We start from the raw sequence: 20,407 nt of genomic DNA, 5'->3' as shown, positions 1-20,407 counted from the left end.
CTCCTTGAAAATGGAGTCACAGGTGGACAAGGTGCTGAAAAAGGCATTTGGCATGCTTGGTTTCATTGGTCAGAACATTGTCTTTCAATGTCTTGAAGTTATAAGAACATAAGAACATAAGAAATAGGAGCAGGAGTAGGCCAACTAGCCCTTCGAGCCTGCCCCGCCATTCAATAAGATCATGGCTGATCTGTTGCTGCTCAGTTCCACTTTCCCGCCCTCTCCCCATAACCCTTAATCCCCTCTCTTATCAAAAACCCATCAACCCGCATCTTAAAAATATTTAGCGAGGCAGCCTCCACCACTTCAACGGGCAGAGAATTCCAGAGATTCACCACCCTTTGAGTGAAGAAGTTCCTCCTCAACTCCGTTCTAAACCGTCCCCCTTTTATCTTGAGGCTGTGCCCCCTAGTCCTACTGTCTTTTTTGAGTGGGAAGAGTCTTTCCACCTCTATCCTATCCATCCCATTCATCATCTTATACGTCTCAATGAGATCTCCCCTCATTCTTCTAAACTCTAACGAGTACAAGCCTAGTTTATTCAGCCTCTCCTCATAGCTCAACCCCCTCAACTCTGGTATCAGCCTAGTAAACCTCCTCTGCACTCCCTCCAAGGCCAAAATATCTTTGCGCAGGTGCGGCGCCCAAAACTGCACACAGTACTCCAGCTGCGGCCTCACCAATGCCCTATACAGCTGCAGCAAGACCTCCCTACTTTTATATTCAATCCCCCTCGCTATGAAGGCCAGCATCCCATTCGCCTTCCTGACCACCTGCTGCACCTGCAAGCTGGGTTTTTGCGACTCATGCACAAGGACCCCGAGGTCCCTCTGCACCGTCGCCTGCTGCAGTTTTTCGCCCCGTAAGTAATAGTCCTTCCTACCATTCTTCCTACCAAAGTGGACCACCTCACACTTGCCAACATTAAATTCCATTTGCCATTTCCTGGCCCATTCGCCCAGCCTATCTAGATCCTTCTGTAGACTCTCCACACCCTCCGCACAATTTGCCGTTCCCCCAATCTTGGTGTCATCAGTTGTACAAGACATTGGTAAGGCAACACTTGGAATACTGTGTACAGCTCTGGCCATCCTATTATAGAAAGGATATTATTAAACTAGAAAGAGTGCATAAAAGATTTACTAGGGTGCTATCAGAACTTGATGGTTTGATTATAAGGAGAGGAGATAGACTGGGAATATTTCCCTGGAGCGTAGGAGGCTTAGAAGTGATCTTATAGAGGTCTATAAAATAATGAGGGGCACAGATCAGCTAAATAGTCAACATCTTTTTCCAAAGGTAGGGGTGTTTAAAACTAGAGGGCATAGATTTAAGGTGAGAAGGGAGAGATACAAAAGGATCCAGAGGAGCAATTTTTCCACAGAGAGGTTGGTGAGTATCTGGAACGAACTGCCAGAGAGGCGGGTACAATTTTGTCTTTTAAAAAGCATTTGGACATGGGTAAGATTGGTATAGGGGGATATGGGCCAGACACGGGCAATTGGGACTAGGTGAAAAAAGGCAGCATGGACAAGTTGAGCTAAAGAGCCTGTTTCCCTGCTGTAAACCTCCATGACTCTATTATGAAAAGGCCAAAGAGAGCTAAATCCCTTGAAAGAAGGAATACATTTTAGTTAATGATCAACTAAACCAAAGTGTAAACAACACAAAGTAAAATCATATGTAACTGGAACTCATCAGAACTGAACTCTGCACTCACTCAGTCACATTTACATTCAGCCTGACTGCTCGTGACTGCTTTGTCATTCGTATTATTGATGGAATATCTTAGCCCCGTACACCCTCCATGCCCATGAAACAAAGAACAAAGAAAATTACAGCACAGGAACAGGCCCTTCTATTCCCATCCTATTCATGTACTTATCAATATGCCCCTTAAAAGTCACCATTGTATCCGCTTCCACTACCTCCCACCACAACGCGTTCCAGGCAACCACTACTCTCTGTGTAAAAAAATTTGCCTTGTACATCTCCTTTAAACTTTGCCCCTCGCACCTTAAACCTATGCCCCCTGGTAATTGACTCTTCCACCCTGGGAAAAAGCTTCTGACTACACCCTGTCCATGCCTCTAATAATCTTGTAGACTTCTATCAGGTCTCCCCTCAACCTCGTCACTCCAGTGAGAACATACCAAGTTTCCCCAACCTCTCCTCATAGCTAATGTCCTCCGCATCAGGCAACATCCTAGTAATTCTTTTCTGTACCCTCTCAAAGCCAGAATTCATGTGGCAACGAGAATTGAACACTATATTCCAAGCGCGGCCTAACTAAGGTTCTATAAAGCTGCAACATGACTGGCCAACTTTTAAACTCAATACCCTGGCTGATGAAAGCAAGCATGCAATATGCCTTCTTGACTATCTTTTCCACCTCCATTGGTTAGAGGCAGATAGTGCCCTCGTAGATCTTGTCTTATGTCTTCCCAGGCCTTTCATTTGATCCAGTTTCTTTACTCAAACTGTGTCCATTTCTTCTTTTGTTTGATTAAAAATCCAGGCAATGATGAGAATCCTGTTTTGCTGCTCAATTCTTTGTCAAGTCCCTTCCCTTGGACAGTCTTTCAATGATCACCAACACATTTCAGATCAAACTTCCTTAATCTATCCAGCCTGCACACCAAAACACACCATTCCCTTAATTTTCATTGAAATATAATTGATAATCTGACTGAATCCGTTCAGATGACAGAAGCTCCATAATTTTTCACTCCCCCCATCCCATTTTTCAGAAACTAAATTCTCTCCATACCCCGAGCTGGTTAGCACTGCTGCTCCATAGTACCAGGGACCCAAGTTTGATTCCCAGCTTGGGTGACTGTCTGTGTGGAGTCTGCATATTTTCCCTGTGTCTGCATGGACTTCCTCTGAGTGCTCCAAATGACGTACTGGTTAGGTGCATTAGCTATGCTAAAGTCTCCCTCAGAACAGGTGCTGGAGTGTGGTGCAAAAGATTTTCATAGTAACGTCATTGTAGTGTTAATGTAAGCCTACTTGTGACACTAATAAATAAAAATAAAAGCATTAATTTTTTGACTTTCTCACAATGGCAAAAAGTATCACCTCACACCTCTTACAAATGCTGTCAGACTCCTCACTGCCCAGGGTGTTAAAGATGAGAATCTGCTCCAAGTTCTGCCATTCTCTCAGCCAGTGGCAAGCAAATGTATCAGGGTTATGTGGCCCATGAAACATCGAGATAGTGAGAGCAGAATTTGCGAGACTGAGTGGAACCGGGAGATAGAAGGATGAGACTGAGAGTGGAATAAATTGGTTGGTGAGTATTTTACTTATTTTCCATATTTATCTTATAAATATTGGTACAATTTATTGGTAACCGTAAGAGTTCTTCATAATAAAGTTTTCATAGCAGGAGGAGTAAATCTTATCAGTAGTAGCTTTTATTAATTAAAGGTAAATAAATGAAAATAAATACCTCAAGCGTAACTGTGTAATTAAGAAATATATAATTTATAATGGTAACTGGTATCAGTTTTGAATAGCACGATAAATTGTAATCTATGCAAGATGTGTAAATATTTCATTTGTTTTTCCCATTTGAAATATGGAAACGTAGAAGATAGGAACAGGAGGAAGCTACTCAGCTCTTCGAGCCTACTCCATCACTCATCGCGGTCATGGCTGGTCGTCCAACTCAATAGCCTAATCTCCCCATAACCTTTGATCCTATTCGCCCCAAATGTTATATCTAGCCATCTCTTGAATACCTTCAATGTTTTGACATCTGTGTTAATGAATTCCACAGGCTCACCATTCTTTGGGTGAAAAAAGGTCTCCTCATTTCCATCCTAAATGGGACTGTGATCCTGATTCTGGACACCCTTACCATCAGAAACATCCTTCATGCATCTACTCTTTATCCCTGGAGAAGTTGATGACAGCTCTATTAATATATAAATTAAGCATTTTCTGCAACTCATTATAAAATATTTCATGTGTATTAAATATATTTAATCTTATGGTTAGTAAACAAACCTCATTTCACTCTTGCGACCCTCTAAAATGAAGGAGGTCCATTCATGCGGCCCACTCACTAGCCTAGGTTGCCCATCACTGCTTTGAACACAAGAAAAAACTGATCAGTTCCCAACCTTTTCGACTCCCTTTCACAATCTTCAGACCTCCCCACAGGTTGTCCCTCAGTCTTCAGGAGAGATCACTCTCAAGTGTTGCTCTCTCTTTAGAATCAGCAGCAATGATTCCTGCTACACAATTTGTTTACTGCAGTGAAAAACATGTCAAATCAACCAAGCCCACTGTAATTTTTATGGGAATAAAAGTCAGTATTTATTGTAACATGCAAGGTTTGTTATCCTCCCTGCAAAGAATGATCAAATTCTTATATGTTAGTTCTGAATCATACATTTTAGTAGTCCATGGTTATGGTTACAAGGTCAAGAAATTAAAGCAGTTCAGATTACATTTCATAAATCTCAAGAAAATCAGCATTTACTGTGTTGAATATTATGATTGGTGAGAAGAGAAAGATAGTACTAGTGTTGTAACAATCTAAGATTGAGTATTCAAATCCTACTACGACTTTTGAATGCAAGATTTTAGAAGATGGAGAGAGTAAGTTGCAGGAATCTGATACCTCACTGTTTCCATTGTCCCAGGTTGTGGATGAACTTACGTAGACGGAGATCAAGCTCATGGCAGCAGCTGTAACATCAGAGTAGTGATCCTCAGAGAGACATTAACACCATCTTGCATGACACACAGCCACTGATATCAACACTCTGGACAACCTCCTACACAGTGTCTTGGCCAACTTCAACTCCTCGACAATGACTGTGAGAATAAAGTAATTTTGCTACAATGGCACAGGACTTTGGCGAGATCACATCTGGAATACTTTATGCAATTTTGGTCTCTATATTTAAGGAAGGGTATATCTGCATTGAAGGCATTGGTCCCTGGGGTGAGAAGGTTGTCCTTTGGTGAAAGGCTGATTAAATTGGGCCATATTCTCTGGAGTTTAGAAGAATGAGAAGTGATCTCATTGAAACATATAAGATTCAGAAGAGGCTTGATAGGATAGATAGCACGTTTCTCCCCGACTATGGAATCTACAACGCAGGGTCACAGTCTCAGGATAAGATGCCAATTTTGTTTTACATTCATTCATGGGATGTGGGTTTTTTGTCTAAACCAGCATTTATCGTCCATCCCTAATTATGCTGGAGAAAGTGGTGGCGGTGAGCTGCCTTCTTGAACTGCTGACGTCCATGTGGTGTAGGTAGCTGGAGTACTGTGTGCAGTTTTGGGCGCCGCACCTGCGCAAGGATATTTTGGCCCTGGAGGGAGTGCAGAGGAGGTTTACTAGGCTGATACCGGAGTTGAGGGGATTGAGCTATGAGGAGAGGCTGAATAAACTAGGCTTGTACTCGTTAGAGTTTAGAAGAATGAGGGGAGATCTCATTGAGACGTATAAGATGATGAATGGGATGGATGGGATAGAGGTGGAGAGACTCTTCCCGCTCAAAAAAGACAGTAGGACTAGGGGGCACAGCCTCAAGATAAAGGGGAGGCGGTTTAGAACGGAGTTGAGGAGGAACTTCTTCACTCAAAGGGTGGTGAATCTCTGGAATTCTCTGCCCGTTGAAGTGGTGGAGGCTGCCTCGCTAAATATTTTTAAGAAGCGGGTTGATGGGTTCTTGATAAGAGAGGGGATTAAGGGTTATGGGGAGAGGGCGGGAAAGTGGAACTGAGCCACAACAGATCAGCCATGATCTTATTGAATGGCGGGGCAGGCTCGAAGGGCTAGATGGCCTACTCCTGCTCCTATTTCTTATGTTCTTATGTTCTATACCCAAAGGGCTGTTAGGGAAGGAGTTCCAGGATTCTGAAGCAGTAACAGAGAATGAACAATAATGTATTTCCAAATCAGGATGGCGTGGCTTGGAGGGGAACCTCCAGTTGGTGCTGTTTCTGCTGCCTTTGTCCTTCTAGATGGCAGTGGATGTGGTTGGAAGATGCTGTCTCAGGGACCTTGGCGAGTTCCTGCAGTGCATTTTGTAGATGGTCCACACGGCTGCCACTGTTTGTCAGTGGTTGAGGAGTTGAATGTTTGTGGATGGAATGCCAATCAAGTGGGCTGCTTTGTCCTGGATGGTACCAAGTTTCTCAGTGTTGTTGGAGCAAGTGGAGGGTATTCCATCACTCCATCACACTCCAGGGTGAGAGGAGGTGAGGTATTCAGTGCAGAATTCCTAGCCTCTAACCTTCTCTTGTAGCCACAGTATTTATATGGCTAGTCAAGTTCAATTTCTGGTCTATAATTCAGTAAATGCTGAAGACTGAGATGAGGAGAACGTGTTCATTCAAAGGGTTGTGAATCGTTGGAATTCTCTACCCCAAAGGATTTTAGATGCTCCATTGTTAAATATATTTAAGACTGCAACAGACAGATTTTTAGTGTTTCAGGGAATTAAGGGATATGGGGACCAAGAAAATGGAGATGAAGCTAAAATTCAGCCATGATTGTATTGAAAGGCACAGCAGGCTCAACAGACCCTACGTAAGAAGGTGACTGGACTCTCTCACAACAGGCTGTGCTCCAATAGGATCACTGGAGCTCATCACCCATCTTTTCCTCTGGCCTGTTGAGGTAAAAGTGCCAAAGAATCGGATTTTACCTTCAATGCCTTCGTCTTTATCAATTCATTCCAATGAAGTACCTGCTAATTCCTGTGGTAGACAATTTGTACCCAACAAGAGCCCTTCAGTGTGATATATAACCAGCCTTCTTATATGTACACTCAACCCAACAGAGGCCTCAACAGTCAACTGGTTAATTGAGATGGCAGGACAAGAGCAGATGAATGGAGTCTGATCTCAGTATACGCGGTTCTGAGTGACTTATGAGTTGTAAATTTTGTAAACACTGAAAATAGGCTAACTGATCAATGCAATAAGGAATTTTGCATCAAGGTCTCTGAAAGAAGCTGCAATAAAAATCAGCAATGCCATCGGAGGAAAGATGGCAGGCACTAAACAAGGTTCTTCCTGATTGGCACATTTAATAAGTAATACAGTAAATTAACCCAATAACTGGTAATCATTTAGCTTAATGTACGAGTATGAGAGAGGACTTAGGACAGATTTTGCAGGAACTCCAGAATTGTCTGATGCCACTCCTCTGGGTCACTGAGGTAACACGCATGTGGAGCCCCCTTCATTATGTGCACCCTGTGGTTGGCCAGGTTTTTCAGGTTGCTGAATGATGCCATGCCCATTGGCTTGTCCTCTTCACCGTACACAATCAACGTTGGGGTCTGTCAAAAACATAAAGCATGGATCAGTAACTGGGACTCTCAGTGTAGTTGGTTGATCAGGAGCAGTAGACAGTGGGGCCTACTTCAACCTCATTGTCCAACACTCCAATCATGGCAGTGTTCAGTCACTTTAAGTGCTGCGAAGACTTACAAAGCTCCCTAGTAGCTTAAGAACAAAGACCACGCTGACTAACAACTACAGACTGCACTTATAGAGCATTTCAGTGTAGAAAAGCATCCCAAAGCCCCTCACAGGATGAAATAAGATCAAGTATTGAATGTTGAGTGAGTGAGGGAGATAGAAGGAGGGGCGAACAAATGCTTGATCAGAAAGCATGCGCACAATGAGAGAGAGAGAGCAAGAGAGTGCGCACACATGAGACAGAGCGATAATGTAGCTGCAGGAGGTTCCTGAGATAGGGGAGAGACAGTAATATGGGCTTGAGAAAAAGTTGTGAGGGTGGAGATCAATGGTGAAGAGTGAGCAAATGGTTCGGCAGATCAGTGACTGTAGAAGTGCACTGGTGAATGAAAGAACCACAAACACCCCAGATTCAGTCCTCATTGCAATCTAGCTTGTTGGGAACTGTAACTGTCAGTATTTGAGATGGGTGGTGAGGAGGTAAGCAGCCAGGCATCCTAATCACTGTACCGCACAATGTGGATGATGGCTGCTAATGAAATTGGGCTGTGATTTTCCTCGTCCTCATCACCCGAGATGGTAGAGCTCGCTGACACTTCCCGTGGTGAGCTGGGTGTAGTAGTGAGGTTTTCTGCAATCCTGTGGTTAAACCACTCCACTGGCACCTGTATACTGGGCAGGCCCAGAGTCTGGTGCCAAACTGGACAATGTGCAGAACCATCATACACTTGGATAGGGATATCACTAAACTAGTAATCCAAAGACCCAAACCTGGGGGCATGGGTTCAAATCCCACCACAACAGCAGGTGGAATTCAAATGCAATTAAATTCAATCAATTAATTTTAATAAAATCCAGAATTGAATAGTCTCAGTTAAAGTGACTATGAAATTATGAATGATTATTGTACAAAGCCAGCCAATTCATTAGAGCTGATGTTGAGTCCAGACACCCCTTTGTCAAAGCTTTGTCCCGGGAGGATATAAAGGTTCCCATGGACATATGTTAAGAGAAGTGACAGAGCTCTCGCCAGTATCCTGGCCAATATTTCTCTCCAAAACCATGGAAACAGATTGTTTGAGTCAGTATCTGATTGTGAGAGCTTGCTGTGCACAAATTGGCTGCAATGTTTCGGGCAGCATTGATACCTGCTTTGATACCACATGTGAAGTATGCTGAGGATGTGAAAAGTGCTACATAAATGCAAGTTCTGTCAGTGGAAGATCAAGCATACTTGTACACTGGCGTATTGTTCACCAGAGAATTTCTCAGTGCAGATCGGGGCGACAGGGATGAATCCCTTCACCAGCTCATTGTGTCCAAACAGGAACGGCAGCGAATACATCCCACTCAGCGATGGGCTGATTATTACAATCGGGCCCAGCTCCAAACCCTTCAACACACTCAGGAGGAAACCGTCAGGAGCGAGATCTCCCACACTGGCCGGGGCAGTGGCTTCTTTGGAGTTACCCAGGCCTGGAAGAGAAGAAAGAAACAGAAGGAAAGTAAGTTGGAGGGCCTTTAGTGTACAACACGCAGCCTCCAAGCAAGAGGACTGACTCAGTAACACCATCCGTCAGCTCAGTGGATCTCATCAAGCCATCCTGAGTGAACTGATCTCAGCCAAGTTTTTCCTGGGCTCAGAAGGAGTTAGATCTGCTCCTATCTGTGTGGATGCTGGTTGAGGATAGATCAGGATTAACTGTGATGCTCCTTGCAGATGAATAGCTAATCAAAACTGATGCATGTGAAGGACGGCCAATTTACTGAGGTACTGAAAGTGCTTGCTGACTGGGGAAAGCACACCAACAGGCAGATTAAGAACATACTAAAAGCAATGTCACTAGAACAGGTTAGACTGGTTATTCTGCATCAAGTAACTCACAATCTGACTCCCTAAAGCCTCTTTATACCTCCCAAGATCTAAGGCATTTGTCCAGATGAATGTAGCTGTTTTTCCTTAGGCTATATGTGGACAGCACTTCAAATTGAATGGTGGACAAGGAGTTAAAGTGCTTTCATTATCCAAACCTGCCATCTGTTTGCCCTGATTGTGGTCTAATTTGTTGCAACATAGGCAATGAACATTGTGCCTTTCACAGTGACGCTGGCCTCTGTCAATGAGGGAGACTGACTGCAGAACAACAAACCAAACACCAAATGCTTTGAACCCTGCCCATTAACTTAGCGGTATGTGATACAGTGGTTCTGTTAATGGACAGGACCAAGTTCACATGCCACTGCGTCAGTTTCAGAATTTGAATTCATCTTAAAAAGCCAGAGATAAAAGCATCACTATCAAAAAAGTGATCACAAAGCTGTTAAATTGGGGTTAAGCTAATTCATTCATACCTTTTACTGAAGGAACTCTGTCATCTTTACCCAGAGTGGACCCTATACATGACTAATCAACCTGGTAGATGCTCAGCTGCCCAAGAAAGTGGTCTAGCAAAGCACTCAGTTATACAGGACAACTGGGGTTGGGCAACAAATGTCAGCCTTGCCAGTGACATTTTTAGTATCTTGTTCTGCCAGTTTTTTTCACCCTTTAACTGGTATGGTTTCCCAGTCACTAACGGCCTTCACTGCTTCAGAAATGTGCCATCCAAGAACTGACTGACTCAAAGAATTAGGAACAGGAGTAAGCTCATGAGCTCTTCCAGCCTGCTCCCCACTCAGTAAGCTCACATCTCATCTGGCTGAGGTCTGAACTGCACTTTCCTAACTGTACTCCATAACCTTCAACATCCTTGTCAAGAACAAATCTGACTAACTCTGCCTTGAATAAAATTTAATGAACCAGCCCCTATTACCTTTCTGGGGAAGAGGATTCCACACTTCAATGACCCTCAGGAGAAAAATATTCTCCTCATCTCTGTCTTAAAAGTGAGACCTCTTATTCTTAAACTGTGTCCCCAGTTACCCCTCCAAGAAAAAATGCCCTCTCAATGTCCACCCTATCCAATCACTTGACCAGACATGTTTCAATAAGATCAGCGTATTCTTCTAAGCTCCAATGGGTATACGTCCATCCTGTTCAACCCTTCTTTAGAGATAACTGATTCCTGGGATGAAGAAGTTGAGTGAATCTTTTAATACAATTATATATTCTCTTGAATAAAGGAGAACAAAACTGCACACTGCAATCCACTTGTGATGTCACGAAGGTCCTTTACAGCTGCAACAACACTTCCCCACTTTTATACGGCATTCCATTTGCCTTCCTAATCATTATTAGAGTGTACAGTGTCGAAATTTGCTGATGACACCAAGATTGGGGGAAAGGCAAATTGTGTGGAGGGTGTGGAGAGTCTGCAGAAGGATCTAGATAGGCTGGGCGAATGGGCCAGGAAATGGCAAATGGAATTTAATGTTGGCAAGTGTGAGGTGGTCCACTTTGGTAGGAATAATGGTAGGAAGGACTATTACTTACGGGGCATAAAACTGCAGCAGGCAACGGTGCAGAGGGACCTCGGGGTCCTTGTGCATGAGTCGCAAAAACCCAGCTTGCAGGCGCAGCAGGTGGTCAGGAAGGCGAATGGGATGCTGGCCTTCATAGTGAGAGGGATTGAATATAAAAGTAGGGAGGTCTTGCTGCAGCTGTATAGGGCATTGGTGAGGCCGCAGCTGGAGTACTGTGTGCAGTTTTGGGCGCCGCACCTGCGCAAAGATATTTTGGCCTTGGAGGGAGTGCAGAGGAGGTTTACTAGGCTGATACCGGAGTTGAGGGGGTTGAGCTATGAGGAGAGGCTGAATAAACTGGGCTTGTACTCGTTAGAGTTTAGAAGAATGAGGGGAGATCTCACTGAGACGTGTAAGATGATGAATGGGATGGATAGGATAGAGGTGGAGAGACTCTTCCCGCTCAAAAAAGACAGTAGGACTAGGGGGCACGGCCTCAAGATAAAAGGGGGGCGGTTTAGAACGGAGTTGAGGAGGAACTTCTTCACTCAAAGGGTGGTGAATCTCTGGAATTCTCTGCCCGTTGAAGTGGTGGAGGCTGCCTCGCTAAATATTTTTAAGATGCGGGTTGATGGGTTTTTGATAGGAGAGGGGATTAAGGGTTATGGGGAGAGGGCGGGAAAGTGGAACTGAGCAGCGACAGATCAGCCATGATCTTATTGAATGGCGGGGCAGGCTCGAAGGGCTGGATGGCCTACTCCTGCTCCTATTTCTTATGTTCTTATTGTGAGTTGTAAATAGTTGAGGTCCCAGCACTGATCCCCGTTGTACTCTACTTGTTACAGGTTGCCAATCCAAAAAATACCCATTTATCTCTATTTCTCTTAGCTAACTGACCCTTTATCCATGCTAATGGTTAGCACCATTGTCTCAGTACCAGGAACCTGGGTTCAATTCCGGCCTCAGGAAACTGTGTGGAATTTGTACATCCTTTGTAATTAATGTGTTACTTTAGCTATTTTCCAATCTGTTGGGATCCTTCCAGAATCTAAGGAATTTTGGAAGACTATAACCAATGTATCTACTATCTGTGGTTCTTGCCACCCCTACCATTGGGAACATAAATTCCTATGAGATCTTATACTTCTAAACTCCACTGAACATAATCCTAACCAACTCAATCTCTCAGTGTCAGTCCTGCGATCCCAAGTATTCGTCTGGTAAACCTTCTCTGCACTTCGTCCGATCATCCTCAACACCGATGCCCTACAAGGCTGCGTTCTCAGCCCCTTACTATACTCCATATACACCTTTGACTATGCGGCCAAATTCCCCTCCAACTTGAATTTCAAGTTTGCTGATGACGCCACTGTAGTGAGTCAGACTGCACAGTATCGCAGAGACACAGTATAGGAAAGAAATAGATGCCGCGATTCTCCCATCCTGACCCGCTAATGTTTTAGTGGATCAGACCGGGAGAATCATGCTTGCACTGATTCACGCACGCGTTTACAATGTGTGTGCATCTCATAGGGTCGGATATCTGGCGCAGTCAGGACCACACTGGAAACCAGTGGGAACAGCAGGTGAGTCATTTTAATCTATTTTTAATGTTATTTGAATGTGGTTATCAGGCCCGGGACTGAATTCTGTGGGTCAGATAGCATCTCCCACTCCACCAGTATAATTTCACTCCGGCAGGGTTTAGAGTAGCTCTAAATGGGGGGGGGGGGGGGGCGCGATCAGGACCCCCAGGAGATGGGTGGTGGTGCCACCTGGGCATGGATATCCTGGCAGTGCCAGCTTGTGCCCCTTGGGACAAAGTGCCCATGCCCAGGTGGCACCTTGGCACTGCCCACCAGGCATCAGGCAGTGCCAAGGAACTTCTGCTGCCACTCTGTATTGGGATATGGTTGGGACTGGAAGGAAGCCAGGTCTGCCTTGAGTGGGTGGGGGAGGGGAGATGCTGGAGTTCGGGCATACAGAGGCCTGAAACTGTCAAGACTCTGCCTCTGAGCTTTTAGTGATATTCACGATTGTGATCTCTGCATTGCACAGAGTGTGGGAGATTCGATTGTAAACTCCCACTGAAAAAACAATCCTGATTTACACCAGTTTATCTGCAAATTCAGCACTTAGAACTTCTTTGGGAGAATCGCCCTTAGGGAATCTGGTGAACTGGTGCAACAACAATAATCTCTCCCTTAATGTCAATATAAGAACATAAGAACATAAGAAATAGGAGCAGGATTAGGTCATCTAGCCCTTCGAGCCTGCCCCGCCATTCAATAAGATCATGGCTGATCTGTCGTGGCTCAGTTCCACATTCCCGCCCTCTCCCCATAACCCTTAATCCCCTCTCTTATCAAAAACCCATCAACCCGCGTCTTAAAAATATTTAGCGAGGCAGCCTCCACCACTTCAACGGGCAGAGAATTCCAGAGATTCACCACCCTTTGAGTGAAGAAGTTCCTCCTCAACTCCGTTCTAAACCACCCCCCTTTTATCTTGAGGCTGTGCCCCCTAGTCCTACTGTCCTTTCTGAGCGGGAAGAGTCTCTCCACCTCTATCCTATCCATCCCATTCATCATCTTATACGTCTCAATGAGATCTCCCCTCATTCTTCTAAACTCTAACGAGTACAAGCCTAGTTTATTCAGCCTCTCCTCATAGCTCAACCCCCTCAACTCCGGTATCAGCCTAGTAAACCTCCTCTGCACTCCCTCCAAGGCCAAAATATCCTTGCGCAAGTGCGGCGACCAAAACTGCACACAGTACTCCAGCTGCGGCCTCACCAATGCCCTATAAAATGAAGGAGATAATCATCGACTTCAGGAAGCGTAGTGGAGAACATGTCCCTGCCTACATCAAGGTGTTTCAGGTTGCAGCCTTAGTCACTTTGCAACCATGTCTTTTAATGCCCATCAGATCATACATATTTACCTCTAACGTGAACAAATCATCCCTTTTAACATTAACAAGTCATCTCTATGGTGTTTGTTTAGTACTGACAAACACTGATAGCTGATTTAATAGTAGCTGCCAGAATGATATATTAGACCTTTATTCCACATCCAGCTACATAGAGCTCAGCTGAACCCTATACATGGCTTTCACAACCTTTGTTTTGTTTGCCCCTTCCCTTTGAGAATAGAATAAAAGGCAAAGTAAAGGAGGAGATTAACACGGAAGTGATGGGATGTTCTGTTCAGATTAAATTGCAAAATGTTAAGAAGCAAAGCTGACTAGTGTGTGATTCATTATGGTTTTCATTTCTTTCCCTCTTATTCTTCACTCCCCTTTGCAATTCTTAAAACAGCCATAAGACACAAGACTCTGGAGTGCATTTCGTACCTGTCACTCTCTGATAACCATTGTCCAAACTGGTAACCTGCTGCATTATTTTGTTTCCCTTTATTATATTTCCCCACACTATTTAGTTTAACACTCTCTCTATTGCCCTAGTTAACACAACTTGCCAGGATACTGATCCAAGCACAGTTCAGACGTAGACTGTCCCAATGGTACAGTTCCCACTTTTCCCCTGTCCTGGTGCCAGCATCCCATAATAAAACCCATTCATCTCATGGCTCAGGTTGGCTAGAGATGATTACACTTGAGGTTCTGCATTTTAATTTAGCCCCTAGTTTCTCATTCTCCTTAACAGAACCTCTTTCCTAGTTCTACCAATGCTATGGATACCTACATAGACAGTTACTATAACTGGATTCTCCCCACTCCTACTGTAAGTCCTCCCCAGGCCGGAATCCTGAACCCTGGAACCAGGCAGATAACATTGCCACCTGGACTCTGACTTTTTTGCTGCATAGTGTCAACCCTCCTTACTATACTGTCCGCCAACATTACTATGTCTCTTTTTTTGTTCCCCCTACTTGAACAGCTTCCTGTCCCATGGTATCCTGGCTGGTCAACTTATTCAAACAAGCTGAGAAAACCTTAAACCTGTCGCACAACTGCAAAATCTGAGGTTCCTGTCCTTTGGATCCACTTATCACCCTCAGCCACGGTCACACCCTCCTATCCCTGATAGCTAACCAAATCAGAAGACACTATCCTCAGAGTGTACAGTATCCAGGTAACTTTCCCCCTCCCTGATGTGTCGCTATGTCAGCAGCTCAGCTTCCAGCTCAATGACACTGGGCCCGTCTTTGTCCTGGATCACACTGGCATCCAGAAGCGCTCACATTCAGCAATTGCAACATCTCTTGCCCTGCCAACCTAAGTTCAAACATCACACTGTTTTAAACCTCAATACTGAAGTCTCACTGTTTTAATTCCCAGAGATGTGCCACAACTTTTAAAAATATATTCATTCATGGTATGTGGGCATCGCTGGCTAGACCAGCATTTATTCCCAGCCCTAATTGCCCTGGAGAAGATGGTGGTGAGCTGCCTTCTCTGAGGTGTAGGTGCACCCTCAGTGCTGTTAGGGGAGCACTGCCTCACCTGGCAAGTCGATAGCAACTGCTTTGTACCCAGCTTCTGCCAACCTCTGGAGAGTACCAAGATCCAACCAAGTCTTGGAGGAGAAGCGAATGCCATGGAGTAGCAGCACCGAGAGTTTGGGGGGTCGTTCACTGGGTTCCATCAAACGGTAAAACAATTGCTGTTCCTCAGATCCCACCGTGCCTTCCTTACTCTCAATACTCGTCATGGTTTCAGGCTACTGCTGCTCTACTGCATCCTGTGGTGGAAACAATAGTCAGCACTGGGTTAGATACGGAGTAAAGCTCCCACTACACTGTCCCCATCAAACACTCCCCACAACAGGTACAGCACAGGGTGAGACACAGTAAAGCTCCCTCTACATTGTCCCCATCAAACACTCCCTATGACAGGTACAACATGTGGTTAGATAGAGAAATTTATCAGTATCCATTAGTATTTCAGAAATCCAGAAAATTTCTAGTAAATTATCCACAAGTGACACTTAAGAAAAACCGTGACATTCTCCATGGGTGGCATCTTGGCACAGTGGTTAGCACTGCTGCCTCAAAGTGCCAGGCACCTGTGTTCAATGTCTGTGTGGAGTTTTACATTCTCCCTTGTGTCTTCCTGCCACAGTCCAAAGATGTGTGGGTTAGGTTGATTGGCCATGCTAAATTGACCCTAATGTCAGGGAGATTAGCAGAGTAAATATGAAGGGTTACAGGAATAGGGCCTGGGTAGGATTGTGGTCATGCAGACTCGAATCGGCCGGATGGCCTCCTACTGTACTGGAAGGACTCTATGAAATGCTGTGACTAACAGAGTCAAGTACTAAATAGTTGAGATTTTGAATGGGATGGCTAAAAGGAGTAATTATCCTGTTCTCCCAGCATCTGAGCTGCATTCCCCCAGACATACTGACTGCCTGTAGCATAAAGCTGAATATTTTAAACAATTCCCTCAAACACAAGAAACTATATATATAAAAAAATCAATATCAACTGATGCTATCATCACCACACAAAGGAAAGAGAAAACAGTAAAATTAATAGACTCTATTCTGGAGCAACAGCCAAAAGGATCTTGGGATAGGATGCCAAGTGACATAGAAATAATAAATTTGGATAAATAAAAATGTGGTAAAAAATAGACAATAGGAAATAGATGTTGATAACAGGAAGCAGTTCAAAGTTAAAACTGGTGGTCTAGCGTTGGAATAACAGTGATTTAGGAAGGGGGCAATCAGCAGAGTATTGCTGATTATCGGTTATCGGAGGTCGATGACACATATGGCAAGTGATATCCAGGAGTTGTTTGAGAGATAAACTATGAGAATGCACTCTTGGAGGCATTTTGCAAGCAGTGAGAGTCCAGGGGGTGCACAGACTCATTTTGTTAGAGTTAGAGAGCTCCATGAAATCCAAAAACAGCAGAGCAGTTCTCTTTGAATATTCTATTCAGGAAGAAAGGTCACACAACACCAGGCTTTAGTCCAACAAGTTTATTTTAAGAAAATCACAAGCTTCAGAGCACTGCTCCTTCATCAGGTAAGTCTTTACAACAACCCAGTCCAACATCGGCATTTTTGTACTCTGTCAGGAAGTGGCTAAAAAAACAGTCAAACCAATATCCAGACAGGGTCAGGAGGCCATGCAAGTCTCCCATTCACAACAGTAAGAAGTCTCACAACACCACGTTAAAGTCCAATAGGTTTATTTGGTAGCACGAGCTTTCAGAGCGTTGCTCCTTCATCACTCACCTGATGAAGGGGCAGCGTTCCGAAAGCTCATGCTACCAAGTAAACCTGTTGGACTTTAACCTGGTGTTGTGAGACTACTTACTGTGCCCACCTCAGTCCAATGCCAGTATCTCCACATATAGAACAACGGTGGAGGATGGACAGCAGGCTGATCCAAGCAAGATACTTTGAATAAGGAGCAGTCAAGCAAACCAGACACAGAGTAGGTGTTGCCCAAAACAGACATGTTGTCTCAATGTTGAGTGGAGTCCAAATTATCCACTTCCAGTTCTTTTCCACATGGTTACCATTGCAGATATGGTAAAGTTTGACGAAGGGAATTGAAACAATAGACCGAGACTGTTTAATCTATAAGAAAATGTACTCGCTGTTCAAATGAGGGGAACAAAAAGGATTAAAGCAGGGAAAGACTATAGCCACAGATGGACATAGTGAGAAATGGATTGGAAAAGTTACTAATCAATATCTCTACTCAATGAAGGAAGAAACAAAGCAAAAATCTATGGTAACTAATACAGAAAATGCTGGAAATACTAGCAGGTCTGACAGCTTCTTCAGAGAGAAACAGAGTTAATATTGTGTTCAATCTGATTTCTCTTCAAAACAGCAGACTATAGGCTAGTTAGCCTGTATTGATCTTATTGAAACATAACATTCTAAAGGAACTTGACAGGGTGGGTGCCGAGAGGATGTTTCCCTTGTGGAAGAATCCAGAACCAGGAAACACAGTTTCATCCAGAAAGCAGTGCCGTTACTGACTATATTCATGGCTGAGTTTGTCAGATTTCCCATCCACAAGGGAGCCTAGGGTTACGGGAGTCAACATGGCAGTCATAATCTCAAACTGTAGATCTAATTCTGCACTGGCTGAAGGGGCCAACTGGCTCAAAATTCTTCAGGTGCCCGGGAATGACCTTGAAAATCTGGATCAAACATTTCCAGAACAGGTACAGCATGGAGTTAAATACAGACTAATGCCCCGTCTCTACACTGTCCCCATCAAACACTCCCAGAACAAGTACAGTGTGGGGCTAGGTACAGAGTAAAGCTCCTGCTGTACTGTCCTCAAATACTCCCAGGACAGGTATGGCACAGAATTAGATGGAGTAAAGCTCCTTCTACACTGTTCCAGTGAACACTCGCAAGACAGGAATAGCACAGGGTTAGATAAAGAGTAAAGCTCCTTGCATATTGTCCCCATCAAACACTCCCAGGACAGCTACAACATGGGTTAGGTACAAAGTAAACCTCCTTCTACACTGTTCCCAAACACTCCCAGGACATGTACAGCACAGAGTTAGACAGGAAAAAACTCCCTCTCCCTGTAGCACCATAGAAAACATTCTTTCTGATTGTATCACAGCTTGGTATGGCTCCTACTCTGCCCAAGACACAAAACTACGAAAGGGTTGCGAAACAAAGCCCAGTCCATCATTCAGACCAGCCTCCCCATCCGCTGACACGGTCTACACTTCTCACTGCCTTGGAAAAGCAGCCAGCATAATTAAGGCGCACACACCCCAGATATTCTATCTTCCACCTGCTTCAATTGGGAAAAAGATTCAAAAGTTTAAGGACATGTACCAGCCCACTCAACAGCAGCTTCTTCCCTGCTGCCAGACTTTTGAATGGACCTACCTCACCTTATGCTGAACTTCCTCTACACCCTAGCTATGACTGTAACACTACAATCTGCACTGTCACCTTTCCTTCTCTATGAACAGTATGCTTTGTCTGTATAGAGCACAAGAAACAATACTTTTTACTGTATACCAATACATATGATAATAAATCAAATCAAGGTGGCACATTGGCTGGCACTGCTGCCTCACAGAACCAGGGAATCATGTTCAATTCTGGCTTCTGTATGTGGAGTTTGCCCGAGTCTGCGTGGGATTCCTCCGGGCGTTTCGGTTTCATACGCAAATTCGGTGGACTGGTTGCGTTAAATTGCCGCTTAGGTTTCCAAGATTTAACAGGGTAAATATGTGGGGTTACAAGGATAGGATCTGGTTAAGATGCTCTCTCAGAGTTGGTGCAGACTCAATGAGCCAAATGGCCTATTTCTGCACCATAGGGATTCTATTTTGCACTGTCCCCAGGTCAGGTATAGCACATATTTAGATACACAATAAAGTTTTCTGTATTGACACCAAACACTCCCAGGACAGTTAGAGCACAGAGTTGGATAAAGAATAAAGCTGCTTCTACACTGTCTCCATCAAACACTTCCAGGTCAGGGACAGCACAGGGCAAAATGCAGAGTAACATTCTCTCCACAATGTCCCCCCCAAACATTCCTTCCCAGGACAGATACGGCACAGGGTTAAATACAGAGTTAAAGCTCCTCTGAACTTTTTCTGGTTATAACTGAGCAATAAGTGTATTCAGAAATTTGAAGGATAGTATTCAGACTGCTGCAGTGATCAAAAAGAAGTTGCACAAACCTAATTGTTGGAGAGAGTGTGAAGTTGGACAGTTCACGGCTGTCTGTTTCTCTGCTGGTTCTGTGACGAGTTCCGGGTACAGCGTTAGTTTGGAATGGAAAAACTGGCATCAGCGCCCTCTGTTGCTGGGAGACAGAATAAGAAGTCTGACAACACCAGGTTTAAGTCCAACCGATTTATTTGGTAGTAAAATATCAGGTGACGAAGGGGCAAACCCCGAAAGCTTGCGAGTTTACTATCAAATAAATCAGTTGCACTTAAACCTGGTGTGGTGAGACTTCTTACTGTGCATCTCCACATCATGGCTGAGAGATAGAGGCAGGATAACAGACCAGTCAGCAAAGGACTCAAAACACAAGCGCTTGCAGCAGCACAGAATCTTACAGCACTAATAGAGGCCATTTAGCACATTATACCTGTCCTAGCTCTTTGATGGAGCCGTTCAATTTAGCCCTAGATCACATTTCTCTCATTATAACCTGGCAAATTTGCCCTCTTCACATTATGTCCAATAGTCTTTTGAAAGTTTTCTTGGAAACTGATCTCACCATTTTGGAAAATTGTTCAGGATCTTAACAACACTGTTTAAAAATAATTCTCACTTTCCATCTGGTTGTTTTAAATCTGTGACCTCCAGTTATTGACCCACATGTTAGAAGAAGCTCTCTACTTAATCAAAACATTTTGTCCTTTTCCCTTGTCATATTATCTCTATTAACCATATCTTCTGCTAAAGAGAACACTCCACTTCATTCCCCAAAACAAGGTCCAACACTCCTTCCTTCCTTCCTTCCTTCCTTGCTGGGCTGAATCTTTTTTTCTTTTTATTTCAATCAAGTCCAATTCAGAGTCTCAACAAGTTGAGACATTCCAGATCCAAGCTGACAAGACA

General features: G+C 44.1%; 1 protein-coding gene across 1 annotated transcript; it reads right to left on the bottom strand.

Moving 5' to 3' along the window:
* Positions 1 to 5,818: 5,818 nt before the first annotated feature.
* abhd14b (abhydrolase domain containing 14B) lies at positions 5,819 to 19,607 on the bottom strand. Its single transcript, XM_080184601.1, has 4 exons — positions 19,516 to 19,607; positions 15,328 to 15,565; positions 8,693 to 8,934; positions 5,819 to 7,316 (listed from the first exon to the last, which is right to left on the bottom strand). Exons 2-4 carry the CDS (start codon positions 15,533 to 15,535, stop codon positions 7,134 to 7,136), a joined length of 633 nt encoding a protein of 210 aa, XP_080040727.1. The 5' UTR covers positions 15,536 to 15,565; positions 19,516 to 19,607; the 3' UTR covers positions 5,819 to 7,133.
* Positions 19,608 to 20,407: the final 800 nt, after the last annotated feature.

The sequence above is a fragment of the Carcharhinus amblyrhynchos genome, chromosome 3 (genome assembly GCF_965287045.1).
Source record: "Carcharhinus amblyrhynchos chromosome 3, sCarAmb.v2.hapA, whole genome shotgun sequence".
Classification (NCBI taxonomy): Eukaryota; Metazoa; Chordata; class Chondrichthyes; order Carcharhiniformes; family Carcharhinidae; genus Carcharhinus; species Carcharhinus amblyrhynchos.
This window is presented reverse-complemented; position numbering and strand designations above follow the sequence as displayed.

Excerpts from the sequence above, each read along its gene's own strand:
- abhd14b (XM_080184601.1), bottom strand. The coding sequence starts at position 15,535 with ATGACGAGTATTGAGAGTAAGGAAGGCACGGTGGGATCTGAGGAACAG. Across the intron at positions 8,935-15,327 it reads AGTTGCTATCGACTTGCCAG|GCCTGGGTAACTCCAAAGAA; the intron begins GTGAGGCAGTGC and ends CTTCTCTTCCAG. Across the intron at positions 7,317-8,692 it reads AACAATACGCCAGTGTACAA|ACCCCAACGTTGATTGTGTA; the intron begins GTATGCTTGATC and ends TGTTTTTGACAG.